The following is an 18,824-nucleotide window of genomic DNA, read 5'->3' on the forward strand; positions in this document are numbered from 1 at the left end:
CCCAGTGGTTCACATTCCCATCCTTAGAATATACTGATATTTCTAGGGTTCAGAGGTCTCTTAGCTAATGACAGAGAGAGCTTAATTTATTTTGGTCTCGTTTTCTTAGCCTGTACATTTTCAGCATAGTGGTATAACAAGTATTTGTCGATAGTACAGGTTTTGCCACTTCAACTCACTGCTGTGCAGCAGCAGGACTATGGCACAGGGAGACAAATGTGCAGAAATGTCTCGTCAGCTTCATCCACACGGAAGCTTAGACACATTTGTGTGCTTCCAAAGTGACTTAATTGGTATTTGGCATTTATTCCTCTTAGCACATAAATTCTCAATCTAACAGCCAAGTTGAGCTGTAGCAATTTTGTGCTTGTGAAAAAAATGGGAACACAAAAACCGAATCCCACATGACAAATTTAGTCATTTTGAAATGCTAACTCTTAAGAAAGGTAAACGGAGAAGAACATCAAAGAGAATAGCTGCTAACCTGTGGAGAAATCCAGGGCCTGATAGGAGCCACGTGCAGCAATTTGCAGCAGTGCCAAATCACACCATATGAACAACACTGTTTATTAAATGGACTTCAATGCTCTCTATATTGTTTTCCTTTCCACTGCAGATCCTCAGCAGCACCTTTAGCACAAAAGGGTGCCTCCTGCTTGAGGCACACAGGCCAAAATCTATCCCACATATCATCAACAAGAAAATTACACACATGAATTGTTTCCAGCCTATTGATTTACTCCTTGATCTTTGCTGCTGTGATCGCAGTCCATGCCAATGGGCCCTAGGCCATCTGAATTAACAACATTCTTTCAGAAAATGGTATTGTATGGAGACACAATTGTTCTGTGCATAACGTCTGAGATCTCACAAGTTTTTGTTAAGGCTGGTTAGGTTCCACATAGGTATCTGCCAGCACAGATATGCTAGATGCTCGGACATTCACGTGGTTCACCTGAGATCTCCCTAGTGAAAAAATATAAAACTGACAAGTTCAATAAGTAGCCTATGAATGAGCATAACTCTCAGAATTCAAAAGTTAGTAATTGTGGTCCAATTTATTCCAAAATGAATTCAGAAAACTTTGGAATCAATCGCGAACCTGAAAAGCCCTTCTTTTCAGTTGGCTGTTGCCTAAATCTTTCCCTCTTAGCAGCTCACACGTAATCTAAAAATCCTGGGAAACAATTGGGGAGCACAGGTACAGGAGGGTATTGTTTTGGATTTGCATTTAATGGAACTAAAGAACATTATGCTAAGTGGGAAAGGGGATGTCCCAGCAGCACAGCTCAGTGGGCTCTTACATGACACAGTTTGAATATGAGCATTGCTAGAGGGATCGAAAACTAGTCTGGTGATTTTGGGACATTATTTGAGGGCACAGCAGTAAGAGCCTATGGGATCCCCAAAACTACTTAGTGGGTATATCAAATGAAGAGCTAGGTAATATGTGGAGGGCCATCTTGGCTAATGTCTTCCTTATAGGGTGATACTGTTCTTAATCCCAGTATTGCTATATGAAGTGAAACAAGGGAAGAAGCCTGTGCTTACTGGATCCTGGCTTTTGCACTGGGCATTGGAATGCTGGAGAGTCTCTGCTTGACGGTGTTGGCATGAGCCAGTCTAGTGTGTGCTGATGTGCATCTCTGCCTCTGCTTCCCTGCCGTAGTGACTGGGAGATGTGGCACCAATCTGACCCTTCTGTTCTCTGGATCCTGAGGTGTCTCTGGGCCTTCTTACAGCCAACTGCTCAGCTTGCAGGACAGAACTGAATTTCACTTGCATCATTCTTTTCACTAAGGGATTATCAATTTGGGAGTTTTGGTAAACACAAGCGAGGAAAGAGACATGGTACAAGAATACCTACAGATATTAACTACACTATCAGAAAATATCATGAGCTTATGCTGCTTAAATGCTATCTAACACTTTTGAGACAACATTATGAGGTAATAGGTGCCAAGGGGTTATCTGGCAATACACCTGCAGCAAAGAAATAATTGAAGATGAAAGCCAGTCTGAAACTAAGAGTTAGCAACAATATCCAGAAATGAGCCTGTGAACACAGCAAGGCAGCAGAATAGCAACTGGAAACTGTCAGTTGGTCCATTGCTGTGGCTGAGACCACACATCTCATGGAGTTGTAGGCGTGCTGATAACAGAAATATGTTAACAGTTTGACAAGATTTCAGAGAAAAGGATGGGGGAAGGGGTTCCCTTTGGAGCTCGGGACTCTCAGGGTCTGTCCATGTCACTCTTTGGCACCTTCTGTAAGTTTGAGACCTGAGGACCTTAAAAGGATCGAACCAAATTCTTCCTTAAGCTATTTCTAGATGCAAAGGTGAAACTTTGCAGCAGTCAATCAACTAAGTAGAGTGGCAGCAAAACTTGGCTCAAACTCTTTAGCATAAGTAAGTAATGAAAGAATGGAGAATATACTGCTCTTTATATTTTTGGAAAAAAAGTAAGGGTGATTCTGGGAGGGATGGGGCAAAATAGTGGGAAATGGAATGACGTAAGCAAAAACCAAGTCAATATAATTAGAAAACAAAATCCTGCTAGGATGCAGGACTCCAAGGAGTTCTGTTACCAGAGTGATTTAAAAATAGGAGAAAAAAAATGACTAATCCTAAATTGAAGGAGAGTATGAAAGTGTAAATCTCCATCTTTAATTTCTAGAAGAAAAAATCTGAGAATAACTCATTTAGAGAAATGGCCAGAACTATTGTGTTTTTACAATGGAATTTTTGCTTGACTATGAAGAAATTAAAAACGTCAGAATTTGTTTCCATGGTTCTCATTCCAACTTCAAATACAGTTTCCTGGGTTTATGTTTTTCCACTTTTCTAGGAAAAAAAGGAAAAAAGAAGGCCCTCTCTCACCTCTCACTTCCCCATGCATACATTCTGGATAGTTAAGCAGGTATTTCATCGGAATGTTTGTCTAACCATGGTAGTAATTAAATCCATGAGTTCTGCCAGTCACATGAACTCAGCATTTTATTTTAGTTCAGTGAGGAGTTACGTAAGCATTTATAGTCTGAACTGCATTCGTCGCTGTTTGCAGTGCTTCTTACCACGGGATGCATTCGTCCTGAGTTTTGCCTAATTGCAAGGACATTTGTCTGTTTGTGGGAAGGCTTAAGATATGCTAAAACACTTAAAAGTTTCAAGTCACCAATGTCAATTTATGTACCATGCTTCATTAACTAAAACTAACCCCCTTCACATAACAACTCAGAGGATCAAAGTAAATGTGTGTAGCTCCCATTAAACACAGCAGCATCTTACCTTATTCTATCATTATTTGTTACTGTGAGCTTCAGAATTAATAATTAAAAACAACAATATATAAATAATATAAAAATAATACATAAACACACTGTTAAATATTGCATAGAATATTATATCACTAATAAAATGTGCAATTTAAAATTATTTGAACATTTAAAATGAAATGAAGCAACCTATAAAGAGGAGATGATATAAGTTACTGTTGACAAGGAATTTAGTGCAGTGCCTCATATGTTTGGTGCAGTGATCTTGTGTTTGTGTACAACATCCTGAATTTAAAAACTTGTAAAACAGAGTTGCTTAGGAAGGCTAATAACTTCTAACATTATTATACAACATAATAATTTTTCAGTCACAATTGTATTTGATTCAAACTACTGGGAGAAGAAAATTCACATCCAAAACATGTATCATAAATGTTTTGTGAAGGTTGGTGTTTGGCGTTCCTTTAACACATTATCTTCTGAATTGCCCGAGCAACATCCTCTCAAAATACCTTTTCAAAAACTTCTCCCAGAATAAAATGACAACGTGATTTGTTTTCCATTCGCCATCTTCTTTCTGCTATCTCTATATAATAAACAGCTTCCTACAGACTTTTATTTTTCAACATTTGAGGTTTGATGGCAGAATGCAATTTCTGAGAAGCAGATGAACTCAAGTATTCGCCATTGCTGAATGAGCCTGCACCCAGCAGCCGTTAACTGGGACATACATAAACAGGAATATCAAACGGTGGTTTTGCCATGTGATCTCTTCCACTGCACACACAAATATAGAACATGACCATAAAAAGTAACAGAACATGCTCTCTGCTAAGTAATTTATTGCAGTTGATGCTAGATCGGTATGCCAGCTGGAATTACCTTCCCAGCTCCTACTGTTTTCACATATACAGATAATAAAGGCTATGCGCTGCAGCAGATTCCAATGAAAAAATATCAGCTTTATTCTCAAGGAGCAAAACTCTGCAGAAGCAGCTTAAGCAAGCTGAACCGAAAATGTTGCTAGTGACTCACAGAAGGAGCTCAAGATCTGAAAGAACACTTCAGCCTGCAACATTTTCACAGAGGGGAAAATTTTTGCTTGTTGTGTGATACGTATTTCTCTTCCTTCTTTGCTAAGCACAGAAAAGTCTAAGGATCATGATACATGTAGGAGCTTTCTTTTAGTTTGAATTCCTTGTTCATTAGTTTATAAGCTGCAAGAGCTGAGCTAATTTATTTTTGCAGGGCATTTTCCCCTCCCCTTTTTTTTTTTTTTTAAAGGCACCACGTATGACATCCCAACATGACAGGAACTCACTAAATCCCCTCAGTCTCCACACTGCTGTCTCTGAATGTCTGCAAAGCTACTATGCCATAATCGCAGCCCGCTGGCTCATTCACAGCTTTACATTATAAAGCAAACAGTCTAGACAGCTGAATGACAGAATTACTCTCTTTTCTCTTGCATTTATAGATATGCTGTCATCTTCATTTGCTTTTCTCTACCCTGTGCATTCTGATACACTAATGACTAGCTTTCCTGTTTGGATTCCACACTGACTCTGTGGCTCTAGGCTGTAAATACAACCAGAGCCCAGATGACATTGCATCAATAAAGTCCTGGGGGGGAAGGACCCCTGATTCTTTCCCTCCCTGGCGTTATCTGGTGTTAACTAGGCTTTTTTAAAACTGTTAACCAATACAGCTTTGCAAAAGGATTCTTTTCCCCACTGAGACGGAGATATAAAAAGCCTGATGCTTTTTGTGCTGTCGGTCTCTGCAGTGGAGCATGCTATTCAAGTTGCATACAATAGGCAGCCTTCAACTAGTTTCAGGTTGTCTGCTTTATAGCTGCATGTAGGACCGTGCAAAAAGTATGTGCAAAAAAGAGGAGAGGAATTAACAACTGTACAGTTTTGGATGTCTATCAAAAACCTATCAAAAAATGCAGCTAACAGTCTTCACTTTAAAAAACTTTCAGTAATTGGATTGGGTTTGTTGTCGCTGAGAAACGAACCTTAACCTGTAATATTCCTGCCATTGTAACACCTGGCACTTCCTCTGACCTAAAAGATAATTCAATGATGAAAAAATACTTTTTTTGCCATCAACGAGCTGAACAATTCTATGCAAGCCTGATAATGCCCAGCTATACATGTGGCCAACTGTGGTTATATTTATGGCAAGGTTTTTATTATTTGTTGCTTTTCTTAATGCTTCTGCAGCTGCCGTTCTGGATTGCAGGAGAATCTCTTTTTACACTTGTTCTTTTTTTTTTTCCTTTGCTTGTTTTGTTGCCATTTTAAAATGAAAGTTTCTGAATTTTACAGCTGAAGAAATATCAAATTTTTGACATCAGGTTCAGAAAATGTTAGGGATAAAATCGAGGAGAAGCCACTCCAATTCCAATTGAAAAGCAGAGAAAATCAGACTGGTAACACATCACCAAGTAGTGAGCCAGAGCTTTAACTTTCACCAGAGGGGGACAATGCCAACAATCTGGAGCACTGCATTACTTTAGTGGCCATTGGAGATTGTTCATTGGGGAATATTTTACCAACAAGCACAAAGAGTTTTGTGGGCCTCTGGGTGCGACTGTGTTCACAGCCAACATAAATGACTTCTTGAGGCCTGTACCAGTGGGAATTTTGCTGGTTCTCTGCAAATCATGACTCACTTTTACTCTCTGAGATCAGGGACAGATGGAAAAACAATGGATCCCTTCCCTTGCTTGGAACTCCATAAATCAAAAGTCTCAACTGGCATATCTGAGCTTTTATTTTCCTTTTTTTTCCTTGAGTCCATTAAAAGATACTGATTAGTAACACTTTCAATTTGTATCTCTATGATCCACAATGACAGCAAAATTTCAATAATCCATCCTAGTTGCAGAGAGCTCAGATTTGAGAATACAGAATGTAGTGAGCTATGAGCTACCAGAAAAAGACAGAACTGAAGGCTGTGCAAGTAGAGTCTTCATTCTCTGCACACGCACAGAAGGAAGGCTGGAGAGCAGTCAGCCTCCAGAAGGGCTGCCCAATCATTGTTCCCAGGACTCACACAGTGCTGCTATCCAAAACTCTGTGCCCTGCCGAAACCACAAATGACATTTCATTTCATTTCAAATGACATTTCTTAACAACTCCACAGTCTCCCTGAGCCTTCTAGTTGTGAAAGCTTACCACTAAAGTAAATAAATCAATTTGATCTAAAATGCCTTTTCACTTTCTTGATGAAAAGCATTGCCTCTTCCAAAATCAGACTAATCCAGAGCTCTGAGAGTATTCAGTCTAGGGGCTAGTATTGATCTTTTTTTCTTTCAATAGCTTATTCCCTAACTTCCAAGTCTATTACACAACATCCCTGTGGGGTAGCAAGAAGTCATTATGTTGCCTAGTGTCTTCAGCTTCCAGAGAAAAACTGATCCTACTTACAGCCCTATAATGGAAACCTCCTTTGCTTTCTACAGTGATGTTATGTGTATTGGTTCAGAAAAATTCCTTCACTCTGGTTATTGTAAACCTTCTGGTTATTGCAGTACCATGCTAATAACACTAAAAGCAAGCATCTAAGTACACTGTATAAGGTAAGAGATAGAAGCAAATGCAGAGATGATACAAAACATGCAGGAAGACAGCCTTTTGATGCAGTGACTCTTGAAACTGTAGGTCAGTTTTCTTACCTCTTGAGGCTCTTGACATTGAGATGCTAACACCAGGAAAGATCTCTGTGCTTGGAAAGCAGCACGTACCATCTCTGCCTGTAAGGAAAGGAGATAAGTTAAATCTTAGCCTGTGACCTCCAGTACTTCTCTTTGGCAGCTCAAAGTCAAGTGTGACAGCTCAAACTTTTCTTGCTGTTTCTCATCTAAATCACAGCAATGCTGACTGGAAAAAATGTACTATAGTGGCTTAGCTATATATATATATATATATATATGAAATCTCAGGTTAGGCTTCCTATCTTCTTCAGATAGGAAATAAAACAAGTTGATATGCAGCCTTTTGCTTATCATTTATAAGATAAGTCACGGAAGGACTTAATTTTACCACTTTGGAGAATGTTCAGACATTTTGATGGCAATGTAATGGCAGTGTTTATACTCAGAGTGCAAGATAACAACTTACTACTGCTGAGACCTGCAGCCTGCAAACTTTCTGTTGAATGATACCTTAGGCTGTAGTGATGTTCAAGAAGAGTTGAGTTTGGCATATTTATTGAGAGATGAGCTGTTAACTCATTCCTTTCCTGTATTTCCCTGTGCAGACCCTAAGACTGATGGCTATGAGAGATGAGGGGGGCTGAGGATTTTTGAGCAATTTCACCCCACTGAACTCTAGAATTTGGACTAAATCTGCATCTGACAAATTTGTTTTTGAACACTACACATTTTTCTTCTATTATGAATGATGTATGTTGTTTTGAATCTAATCAGTATTTCAGTATTACCTGTATCTTATTCAAGTGGATGAGTAAAGACTTAGAATGATGAGTTATTAGCAAAGAAAAGAACTATTCATAAATAGTATGTATTAGCTATATAAAACCAAACCAAATGCTGTTAAGTTAATCTAATATGAATGAGTACATTTATGATCACTTTGTGAAAGGGTGGGGAAGTTCATGCTATTTGTCTTTGAGGTTCCTTCAGTCTAAAAAGAAAACAAGAAAACTTTATGTATGGGCCCATGTGGGTGCAACTTAAATTACATTACAGTTAGGAAGTTCAAAGTTCAAAGCCAAATGGTGTTTATCTATCTTAAAATGTGATAGCATGAATAAAACTTAATCTGTTAGGATGAAAATCACTGCAAGGAAAGGTGGTAAAAGAGAGCAACTTGGACACTATTTGTGTAGAAGGGGGATGTTATGTTCTGACAAGCTGAGATTTGTAAGAAGGCAGTCAACTCTATAAATGGATAAATAAATAACAAGGGAAATTATATGAGTACAGGAAACAACTTTTTTGGACAGACAAAAATACTACCAATAATGGCAAGATTTGGGCTTTTTTAGGCATTTCAGAAGACTGACTTTTGGTACAGAAATTTGTAAAACAACATGCATGTTATTTTGAGCTTAATTTCTGTACATAAGGAGGACCTTGCAGAGCAGCTGACCAAAAAATAATATCCGAGGAGGAGTGATTATGAATGGATTTAGTTCTTCTCAAACTGCAAGATGGACAAAATAAATCTACAGGTCAGTATTTCTGAAGGACCAACTTGTGGAAAATAGAAAAGTCAGTGAATGAAGATGAGTGGCCTGAGGAATTCGATTAACTGAATGCAGAAAAGAATGGATTTGCATTAATAATGGAAATAATCTGCACATGCTGGACGAGAGAAGAATTAACCAGTCTCTGGATGTACAAATGACTGAAGCAAGATACTACGTACAGAACCTGCAAAGAGTGAGAAAAGGCCTCGATTATCAAGGAGAATTTGGTTCAGAGATTATAAAATAAAAAAGCAAGGGAATGAAGGATAAAGGCCTTGTTGGTCTGTATTACACAGAGAAGTAAAACTAAGCCATAGGGGTTTTTTTTAGCTACTGGAACAATAAAGAATGCACGACATGAATTGAGGCCATGGTCATGAGCTCAAGAGTAAGTTGAGCATCCTTACATTGTTCTTGATGTATAACTTCATAGAGTCATAGGATGCCTTGTGTTGGAAGGGACTTCAAGGATCACCAGGTTCCAATCTCCCTGCCACAGACAGTTGCCAACCACTACATCAAACATCTGATCAGACTGCCTGGGGCCCCATCCAACCTGGCCTTAAACAGCACCAGGGATGGGGCACCCACAACCTCTCCAGGCACCCTGTTCCAGCTAACTCAGAGGGTGAAGTTCAGAAGGGCTCTTCCAAATTCCTACATAGAGCCAACGCTATTTAAGACAGAACTTTGAATGCTGACAGATCACAAAACAAGAGTTTGAAAATAAGAAGTCTGGCTTTTTTTTTTTTTTTTTTTTTTTTTTTTTTTAATACTGCATTAAATCCATACTTTTGGGTTCCCATTTACACATTAGACTGAGTAGAACTTCCTTTTCCTCTCAGAGTATGATGGAACAATTGGTTTTGTGCCTAATTTTTCACTTCTTTTCTGCTGATGCTCTAGCTTTCCACATTGTTTTTATTACCCCTTACTTATTGTAGGACATTGGAAACATTCAGTGGCCAGTGCACTTGTACTGACTGGTGATACCACATCCCCTGAGATTATCCAGCCCCATAGGCTTTTAGTTGTACAGGGGGAAAAGCACTGATATTTCTTACCTTTGAAATTAAGTCTTAATCAAAGGACTGTGCTAACACAGGTTTTGAATTTTTACGAGCCCAATTTCAGAAGACTTCTGCAACAAATACTTCCTTCTTTCTCCAGCAGCATTAAAAATGGGTTTCTGAGTTTAATGTTTCCAAACATGCAGTATTTCTTTCCATGCATCCTATCAAAGTATTAGAAGATCTTCTTCTAATTAAGAATGCGTTAGTTCAGTTTATCACCACCTCAATTCTTTCAGTATTTGAAATGTGACACTTTGTTGCTACTTCCTTCTTTTTAGCAAGCCAGCTGTGTAACCAAGCAGAAGCACTTTTTAATATGGAACTGACTCTTTTATTAGACCTCCATATCCACTGAAGTCTAGTAAGTGAAAATGGACCAGAGGGATTTTTCTCAACAGCTTGTGCTGCTCAGCCAAAAGATTGCCAAGAATAAATCAACGGAGATTCTTTCAGTTATAATGAATGATAGTAATGAAGACTGAGTGTCAAAAATGTATGGAGATTGTGAGTAAATTTATCAGTGTAGACCAGAACACAAACTTGCACACATTTTTCTGCAGATAGAAATGGGATATTTTGGAGCAGCAGATAAACATTATCTTAGAACTTGGAGCAATCCTTTTGGCATTCTTGGGATTATGTACTGATACAGCAATCATCAGATAGATTCTGCAGCTGAGGCAAACATTTTGAAGGAAGCAAGTGCTTCAGAATATTTTCTATTCTGCTAAAGGCTGGAGGAGATGGCTGTGACTTTGGTCTCTAATGCCCAGACTGCCTGCATGCCATTCTCCTCCTCAGTTTCCCAAGCAGTAAATTGTGGAAGAAGCTGTCTTAATCCTCTGCCTAAGGTGTGCTTTATAGTTGCCTTAGCTGGTTACTATGACTGGAACTGAAGAATTCTGATATGTCAGGCCAGTTCCATTCCTGTTGAAATTTGTATCTGACTACAAGGAGTGGCCTCTCCATCAACATCACAGTAACAGCAGACAGACCTCTTCACAGTTCAGCCTGCAGAAATTAATGGAGGAATCATTTGTCCTTAAGATGTCTCTTTCTTATTTTAAACATTTTATTTAATCTAAGTTGCCCATCACACTGGTATCCAAGCACTAATGAATACAAATATTACTTATGTAACAACAGTTTGGCAGCCTACAAGAGGAAGACAAGCACGTGCATTCAGATCTCGTTATGAGTAAATTCAATTTTTGGAAAAAAAAATAGTAAAATAAAATAGAAATAAGAGAAACAAGAGATTTCCTTATGAAATTCAGTCAATAAAATTAATCTATTGACCTGATAATATAAATTGGCAGGTGTGATTATATTTAATAACGTATTTCCTCAGTCATAGCACTAAAAAGCACAATGTAAACATCAGAATTCACTGAACTTCTATACTTGGAGAATACTACACATCTGCATATATATACACTCGGGCACTAACAGTGATAATTTGCAAATCAAAATACAGATATATGTACATTTTGGATTTTGAAAATACCCACAATGACTTTGTTCTGAAACAAAATATTAAAGAGGACATTGGGAAGGAGAGTGAGCATTTAGTTAGTGGCCCAGAGTTTTAATCACAGGTTCTGCAGCAATCATTTGGGGTCCTCTGGGTCTAGCAAAAGACACAATGACTGTTGGCAAATAGCAACTACAGATGGAACTTCAGCCTTATGGGCTAATACCTAATCTTTCTGTGAAGGGAACAATACTGCCAGAGAAGGAGAAAGAGTTCATCTTCTACATTCTGCTTTCAAGAGCCTCTACAAAGTGAAGTGGAGAAGTGGCTGGTGGCTTAAATGGAGAAGCAAGAAATGGAAAAACAATGGTGTTTAGAGTAAGTATGGGGCTGCCATAGAAACTACCTAGGCCAGCTGAAGAGATACTATTTGTTTTGTGTGGTTAATTGGCTGATATAGATTCCTTTTTAGAATTGAGCCCAATGCTGAAGTTAGTGGCAGTTCTCCAAGCAACGCACTTGATACAGGAAAAGAAAAGAAAGAAAAAAAACTATCACCTTTTCTTACTGGTATATGCAGAAAACAGGGTTGAAATTGTGGTCAAAATTGAAGTCAGTGGGAAATTTGCCATTGATTTTGATGGAGCCAGACTGCACCCCAGATGTTTTCTTTTCTATTTTCAGTGACAGATAAATTTGGCTACCACTAATCAGCTGTCCTGTATTTTTATAGTGTTTTCCAGTCTCCATAGCTATGTCTATATTAGGTAATTTTTGCTAAAATTTCTCAGCATTGCTTCTGCCTGTCCAGTACCAATCTAAGGTTAGAACAGGGCTGGTCTTTCTAGTTGTTTATATCTATTGGTGTCTTAAACACTGTCATTTAACTGTGCACAGTGCTAGCTAACGTTATTTATTTGCTGTTTCAGAGAAACATCTGTATCTAAGTTCACTAATTTTACCTTTCAGATAGCTTGACTGTGATTTAAAATACTCAGAGCTCTTAGAGCTCTTACTTCCAATGAAGCTAATGACCTAAGACAGATAGTAATTGTTTGCACAAACCTTTATTCACCTGTCATCTCAGTTGTCTGTATGGCATGAACTGTGTAGATGCAGGGGAGCAAAGGAGTACTTAAAGCCACATCAACTTCTTTTACATAAATTACAAAAATATTGCCTTAGAGAAAGAATACGCAGTCTCTTTTGCACTATAAAATTTGCTCCAGTGTTCTAGAATTTATGCTCTACCAGTTTTGAGTGATGTGAACAGGGCTTATTGATCTTACAAGACTGTTAATTTTAAAACCTGAAGAATGTCACTAAAATGCCAGCTTTGTTAAATAATTCTTCATTAATTTGCATAGCAGAAGTAGTCAATTAGTTTCTTCGTCTGTCATTTCAAACAGATAAATATTTGGCTGGAGGGCCAGTAAGACTACTAACTACTGCCGAGCAAAAAAGTAGATCATATTCTTCCAAAACATCTCTAATATCCCCCAACCACTAGAGAAGAAGAGCAATACCAGACCAAATCTGTACTAGTTGAAGCTTTCTAAAGCTCAGACTGCTTTTTTGACTTCCAGATTCTTCAGTTCCATGAATCTCCTTGCAAATAGCCAGAAGTATCTCCTGACCTCTGCTCCTTTCAACTTTTATAGGGAAGTTCTGAAAGCAAATGTAGAGTAGTGATGGTTGGAGATTCAAGAAGATTCAGTATAGAAAAGTACTGAGAACTGTGTGCAAGAATTAATCCAGACATTACTGGAGTTGTGATCTACTTACAGACTAGAGGGTTGGTTTTTTTTTGTTTGTTTGCTTTCAATACCTTTATTTTGAAGATTTTCAAGAATTCAAGTTTGCCACTAGCATTGCAATCTGCTATCTTCTGCAAGGAGCCAGTTACCTGCTAAAGAGTTCAAATCTACCTCACTGCATAGTGTACAGCTCAGGATCTGCATTTAAAGGACTCCCCAGCAGTGGAAGTAAAAGCTGGTACTGGCACATTGCAACCCATGATCTTCCAGTCTCTGGGGCTTATCTGAACATTCCCAACATTGATTCTCAGCTGTGAAGAACTTGTGTTGACACATTCTGCCTTTATAATACATAAATACTGATCATCATTGAAAATAACCAAACAACTACAAAAAAAACCCCACAAAAACAAACAAACAAACAAACAAAAAAACCAGCTGATTTTAAGAACAAATATAAAAACATCATAACAGATGGATTCTTTACGCTATAGAGGAGTCATCACTACAGTCCATACTAGGCCAGCATTGCTGATTTGAGATTTTAATAACTAAAGGCAGTCATAGTATATTTCATGAGATATAGAATATGTGAAGCAGCAGCCAGTGATCAGTTGGTTTTGACCTGCCTTCAAGTTGCCTCCAGAATTCCTGAGTTGAAAGGCTAACACTGTTTCTCTATTTCTGAGAATGACTACTCAGAAAATGATGCAATTTTCCAAGGAGAATCAATTAATTAATGATATTATGAGAATATTCTTTATATCACATCAAAGGATGCGGCATCCCAAAATTGCAATTTTCTTTTTAATCAGGGAGGGCAGAGAGAAAGCACCCCAACCTGCACACACATTTACAGAAGTTAACCACAATCTTTGAAGAAACAGCTCTTGTAGCTTCACATCCAGACTACCCTGCAAAAGCAAGCTTGTTTCTCAAAGACAGATGGGAAAGAAAAACCAACTCATTCCAGGACTTGATTAAAGAACAGAAATCATGGTACATTCAAGTCTCACAGACTCCCAAAGCTTCTAGTTTCTGCTATTACTTGGAGCTGCACTCTGTATCTCAGAAAACATGTATTACTTCCTGAAATCAATAGAAACCACATAGTGTGTACCAAATAGATGAATTCCAAAACTGACTATTATCAGGGTCAGTCATTTTTTAAAATTCAGGTTCCTTTTTTCTCCTGTTGAAGTCCAAGTTCAGAATTCTTGTAGGACCTCACTGCGTGTGTAGAGGAGAAACCTCATTTCCCCAAGTAAAGGTAATTCTACATTTTCTGTAAGGGACAGAAACCATAAAGCAGCCCATCTGACAACAGCTGAGGTCCCAGCAATCTGCAGGCCTCTTTGCCACTAAGGTTTTCTGCTATAGGCCAAACTGGAACTGGACTTGGAAAGGGGTGCAAAGAACAAAAAAGTCTCCTACAGGTACATCAACCATAAAAAAGTTGAAGAAGATGTACCTTCCCTAGTGAGCAATACAGGCAGTCTGGTAACAATGGACAAGGAGAAGGCTGAGGTACTCAGCAACTTTTTGCCTCAATTTTCACTGGCAACTGCTCTTCACACATCACTTGAGCAGATGGGGGTCAGAAAGTGGGACTGGGGAAGCAATGTCCCTCCCACTGTAAGTGAAGATCAAGTGAGCGACCACCTGAGGAACCTCAACATTCATAAGTTCACAGGTCCCGACAGAATGCATCCCCGGGTGCTAGGGAATTGGCTGATGTAGTTGCCAAGTCAATCTCAGCAATATTTGATTGCTGATTTGATTGAACTGTCAGCCTCACCTCTGTGCCAGGGAAAATCATGAAACAGATACAGTCTCCTGGAAGCTATGCTAAAACACACTGAAGAAAGGGAGGTGATAAGAGACAACCAGCATGGCTTCACAAAGGGCAAGTCCTCCCTGACCAACTTTGAGGGTACTGGTGGATGGCAAGCTAGACATGTGCAGCTATGTGCCCTTGCAGCCCAGAAAGCCATCCATATCCTCGGCTGCATCAAAAGAAGCATGGCCAGCTGGTTGTGGGAGGTGATCCTGCCCTTCTACTCTGTGCTGGTGAAGCCCCATCTGGAGTACAGCATCCAGGCATGGAGTCCTCAGTACAGGAGGGACATGGACCTGTTGGAGTGCATCCAAAGGAGGGCCACAAAAAAAATCCAAGGGTTGGAACACCTTCCCTATAAGGACAGGCTGGGAGAGCTGAGGCTGTTCAGACTGGAGAAGAGAATGCTCTGGGAGACCCAAGAGCGGCCTTCCAATATCTAAAGTAGGGCTATAAGGAAAGAAGGAGATAAACTCCTTAGAAGGGTGAAGATAGGACAAGGGGAAATGGTCCTTGATAGCTCAAGGGGAAATGGTTTCAAAGTAAATGAGGCAAGATTTAGACTGGATGTAAGAAATGTATGATAAGGGTAGTGAAGCACTGGAACAGGTTGCCCAGAGAGGCAGTGGATGCTCTGTCTCTGAAGACATTCAAGATCAGGCTGGACGGGGATCAAAGCAACCTGATGTAGCTGTAGGTGTCCTGATTGCAGGGGAGCTGGACTGGATGATCTTTGACCTTTAAACACCACTTCCTACTCAAATGATTCTGTGACATCAAAAGTCCAGGTATATGTGGAGGCTGGATCTCTAGCTCTCTGAAAGGAAAGATGCATGTTAATGTGATTGAAAAGTAAGCCTGCAAAAAGGTTGTTCTTTGAACAGAGTATGTACTGAAGCAACAAAAAAGCATTTCAGCCTTAAAGATCTCCCTCAAGTTTCCAAATCAATCTTTCATTGCTCTGAGCTCTGGAATAAAACACAGTTAAATGCCTGAGACAAAAAAAAGCAAATAACTGAACTGTTTTGCAATTCAGATTAATTATAGAAATACATCCACTTATGGATGTCAAGAGACTAATGGAAGTAGCAGTGGCAGTGACATGTTTTAATCTCCTCTAATGGACTCTTTAACATTCAGAAATCCTGCTACATGGATCATACAAATCAAACTGGATAAAGAGGCAATACAGATTTGTAGCCATATTCTATCTCATCATTCCTGACAGTATTCCCAGCTTATTAAAAACAACACTGAAACTGCACATTGGTTTCCCTTGTGGCTTAATTTTCATTATTCACTGAACTCCTTTTTGCTAGAAACTATCTGAAGAGCCAGATTCTGAGCTCATTGTTTGTTTTTTTTTGCTGACTGCGATGAACAGCCTTCTCACTTTCCAGTCCTAGCAGTTCTATACACTCAAAACATTTGCAACCACCAACTCACAAAATAAAAGCAGGGCAGGGATGGGGAGGCAGGATGAGTGAGAAGAGCGTATATGTGCTCTTTAGAAAGAATGAGACTGAACAATACAAAAGGCTTGCTCATAGCCTATAGCAACAAATGACGTTAATCAAGCACAGGAGATAAGTGTCACAGTATGGTACCAAAAAAAGAAAAAAAAAAAAGTTAAAAAAACTCAAACATCGATGGATGCATATTCTGCAGCTTGAAATCAATGAGCTTACATAGCGTTACAGCTTCAATTTGAAGTTGTAGTTCCTCCTACAGCAGTAAGAACCATGAGCGTTGGTGTCAATAAAGGAAGAGTTTTCAGTCACAAGTTCATCCTGATGATGAAAGCAGGAATTGTCTCTCTGCTTCTCTGTCTCAGTTTTCCTGATGCATCAATATAGTCTGATTTGTGAGTGGCTCACTGCAAATTACTCTTGTAAGAAGCCCAGACCTCACTTTTCAGAGGTGGAGTAACTAAAGATGACTGTCACCTACATCCTCGCAAGCCCGGATTGCTTTGAATCAGAACAGTAAAAGACTGAAATCTGAAATCTTATCAAGGCTTCTGACAACTCCCTCATGGGCCTTGGGTCTCTGCCATCTCCATGTCTCAAGTCCTCCCCAATAATCTTCTCCGTGGTTTCCTAAGATCTGTCCTGCCCCATGACTTTGCAACAGGCTCACCGAGAAGCAGTCACACTGTGTCTGCAGCTGCGAGTGCAGCTGGTCCGCACACAAAAACTACCTGTCATTTGGCTAACTAATTTAGTCGCGTAACTTTATTACCTTATGGCTTTTGGTTAAATTGCTGCAGTGTTCTTCAACTTGTGGGGCACTTGTGCCTCTAGGTCTGCAGTCTACTTGTAACGAGTCCATAGAAAACCACCAAGAAGAACAGTTCTCATGTCAGCAGATTCAAATTTGCTCTTAAAGGGCTTCAATGAAAACATTTTAGAGGATAATAAAATTAGCATGAGCTAGAGCATATAATCAGTTCTGACTTAGAGACTTAAAAAGACTGGACAAACATGATGGAGTTTTAATTTCATTTCCCATTCTTCTAAGACTTCCCACACAAATCTTCCTGATACCGTTTTTCAGGCATCCTTTTGAAATCAGTCTTATTTTACTGGATAACCACGCACAGACATAATTTCTGCTTTAAGGGTATTAGACTCTAATCCAAGAAATGTCCTCTGATCAACTCCACTATGAAACAAACATTTGAATTTAGTTGGGAACTACTCCATATGCAAAGAAGCAAGCTCCATGAAAACAGGCTATGAAAACTGTTTGACAGCATTGAGTTTGACAGCACTGAGGCAATACTGTATGGAACATCTTCATTGTATATTCTGACCAATACTACCCTGTATTTGCAGGTGCATGTTTCTCATGGCAGCAATACACTAATTGCCCAGTACTGACCACCATGTCATGTATTTTTCAGTATGGTCTGTTAGACTCTCTTCCTTGTCTTTTTAAGTAAGAGAAAAAGCAGGCTGCATTTAGTACAATGACATTATTGAGAAACTGTGAGCTCGATCCAGTTTTCATCAAAATTAACAGAAAACCTCCCAGTCTCTCAGGGATTGTTGGTTTGGACAATCCAGGCCAGGTTATTCATGTTTCAGAGCCATTCTTCTTGCCAACCAGGTGTCTTTCAGTTAGACAAGTGTTACCATGCCTTCACCTGACCCAGTAAATCCTGCTTATTTTGTAAGCCAGATCCAACCCTTAGTCTAGAAATGAAGTCATCCCTTGGAGCAGACAAATCGAAAGTTGTAAAGCACCTAAAAGTGGTAATTGCTCTGGATTAGCCACTTGGCTTCATTGTGTATATTGTGTCATATTTAAGCAAACATTTTTCATAGCTTATATTATGAACTATCTTGTTGTACACGTGCAGGGTGAGAAATATGACTGCAATATCATTAAAAATCAACTCTAATATTGCTACGTTCCCAAGGCTGTTTTTTCATCGCAGATTATTTGTTTCGGTTCTTTCTGTTTGTTTTTGATTTTAGTGGATGGCAGTACTGTTTTCTATGCTTAGTTTCTTTCTTTCAGCTGTTTTGTTGGTGTATAAAAATACTTGTCTTTATTTATTTTTTTTTTTAATTCTGTTTTTTCCATTCCTGTGGTAGCTACTTGGTTTGGTGTTTATTTCATCCACCAGAAAATACCTCGCATAGAAATGCAAAGGCAGCGTGACAGCAAGCTTCTTTTTGGGCATGTTGACATCATCCTCTTCTCTGAGCTCTAATTCAACTTTCAACACAATGCCTAAAACCGCACAGCCTCTGGGCACAAAAGAACAACACGAGAGTACACTTGTGCATTCTGTTGCCCTGTAAGCAAATTGCTTGTTAATGAGGAATCAGCCAGATAATGGGTTTGATAGTCTGTGCTTTGATTAGGTAATATGAAGTGCAGAAGTGTTTTTTGGTGTACCAGAGACAGCACATCCTGTTCAAAGTTCAAGGCTATGAAAGTCATTGAGTAACTCATCAACATCACGCACAAGAAAAGACAAGATGTGGCAATTTCACGTGTAGTTACTACTTTTTGGATGAAATGAGAAAGCGATGATTTTTTAACTTTGTTGACAGTCCAGACTGGAACTGAGCTTTTCCAAGAGCAAGTATAAAGATAACTCATGAAATGTACCTCATTAAAGATAGCTCTTGCCTTCAGATGCCTGACTGTATTTACACGGAATGTGCCT

At 39.1% G+C, this 18,824-nt stretch overlaps 1 protein-coding gene and 1 long non-coding RNA gene across 6 annotated transcripts in view; one reads left to right on the plus strand and one right to left on the minus strand.

Moving 5' to 3' along the window:
* The window catches only part of LOC128087871 (uncharacterized), a 42,213-nt gene extending 30,830 nt beyond the window's left edge, over positions 1-11,383 (plus strand). Inside the window, exon 3 of one of the 2 annotated variants that reach the window (XR_008210042.1) lies at positions 11,291-11,383. This is a non-coding gene — a long non-coding RNA (uncharacterized LOC128087871). Of the gene's footprint in view, positions 1-7,546; positions 7,890-11,290 lie in introns of those variants that run through there. The other variant, XR_008210041.1, reaches the window with a different exon arrangement.
* The window catches only part of CAP2 (cyclase associated actin cytoskeleton regulatory protein 2), a 64,808-nt gene that overhangs the window by 27,470 nt on the left and 18,514 nt on the right, over positions 1-18,824 (minus strand). For all 4 annotated transcript variants that reach the window (XM_052697801.1, XM_052697804.1, XM_052697803.1 and 1 more), the window contains exon 4: positions 6,963-7,040. In XM_052697801.1, coding sequence (XP_052553761.1) covers positions 6,963-7,040 — 78 coding nt within the window. The remainder of the gene's footprint in view (positions 1-6,962; positions 7,041-18,824) is intronic.

Source organism: Tympanuchus pallidicinctus, unplaced genomic scaffold, assembly GCF_026119805.1.
Source record: "Tympanuchus pallidicinctus isolate F22 unplaced genomic scaffold, pur_lepc_1.0 scaffold31, whole genome shotgun sequence".
NCBI classification, from domain to species: Eukaryota; Metazoa; Chordata; class Aves; order Galliformes; family Phasianidae; genus Tympanuchus; species Tympanuchus pallidicinctus.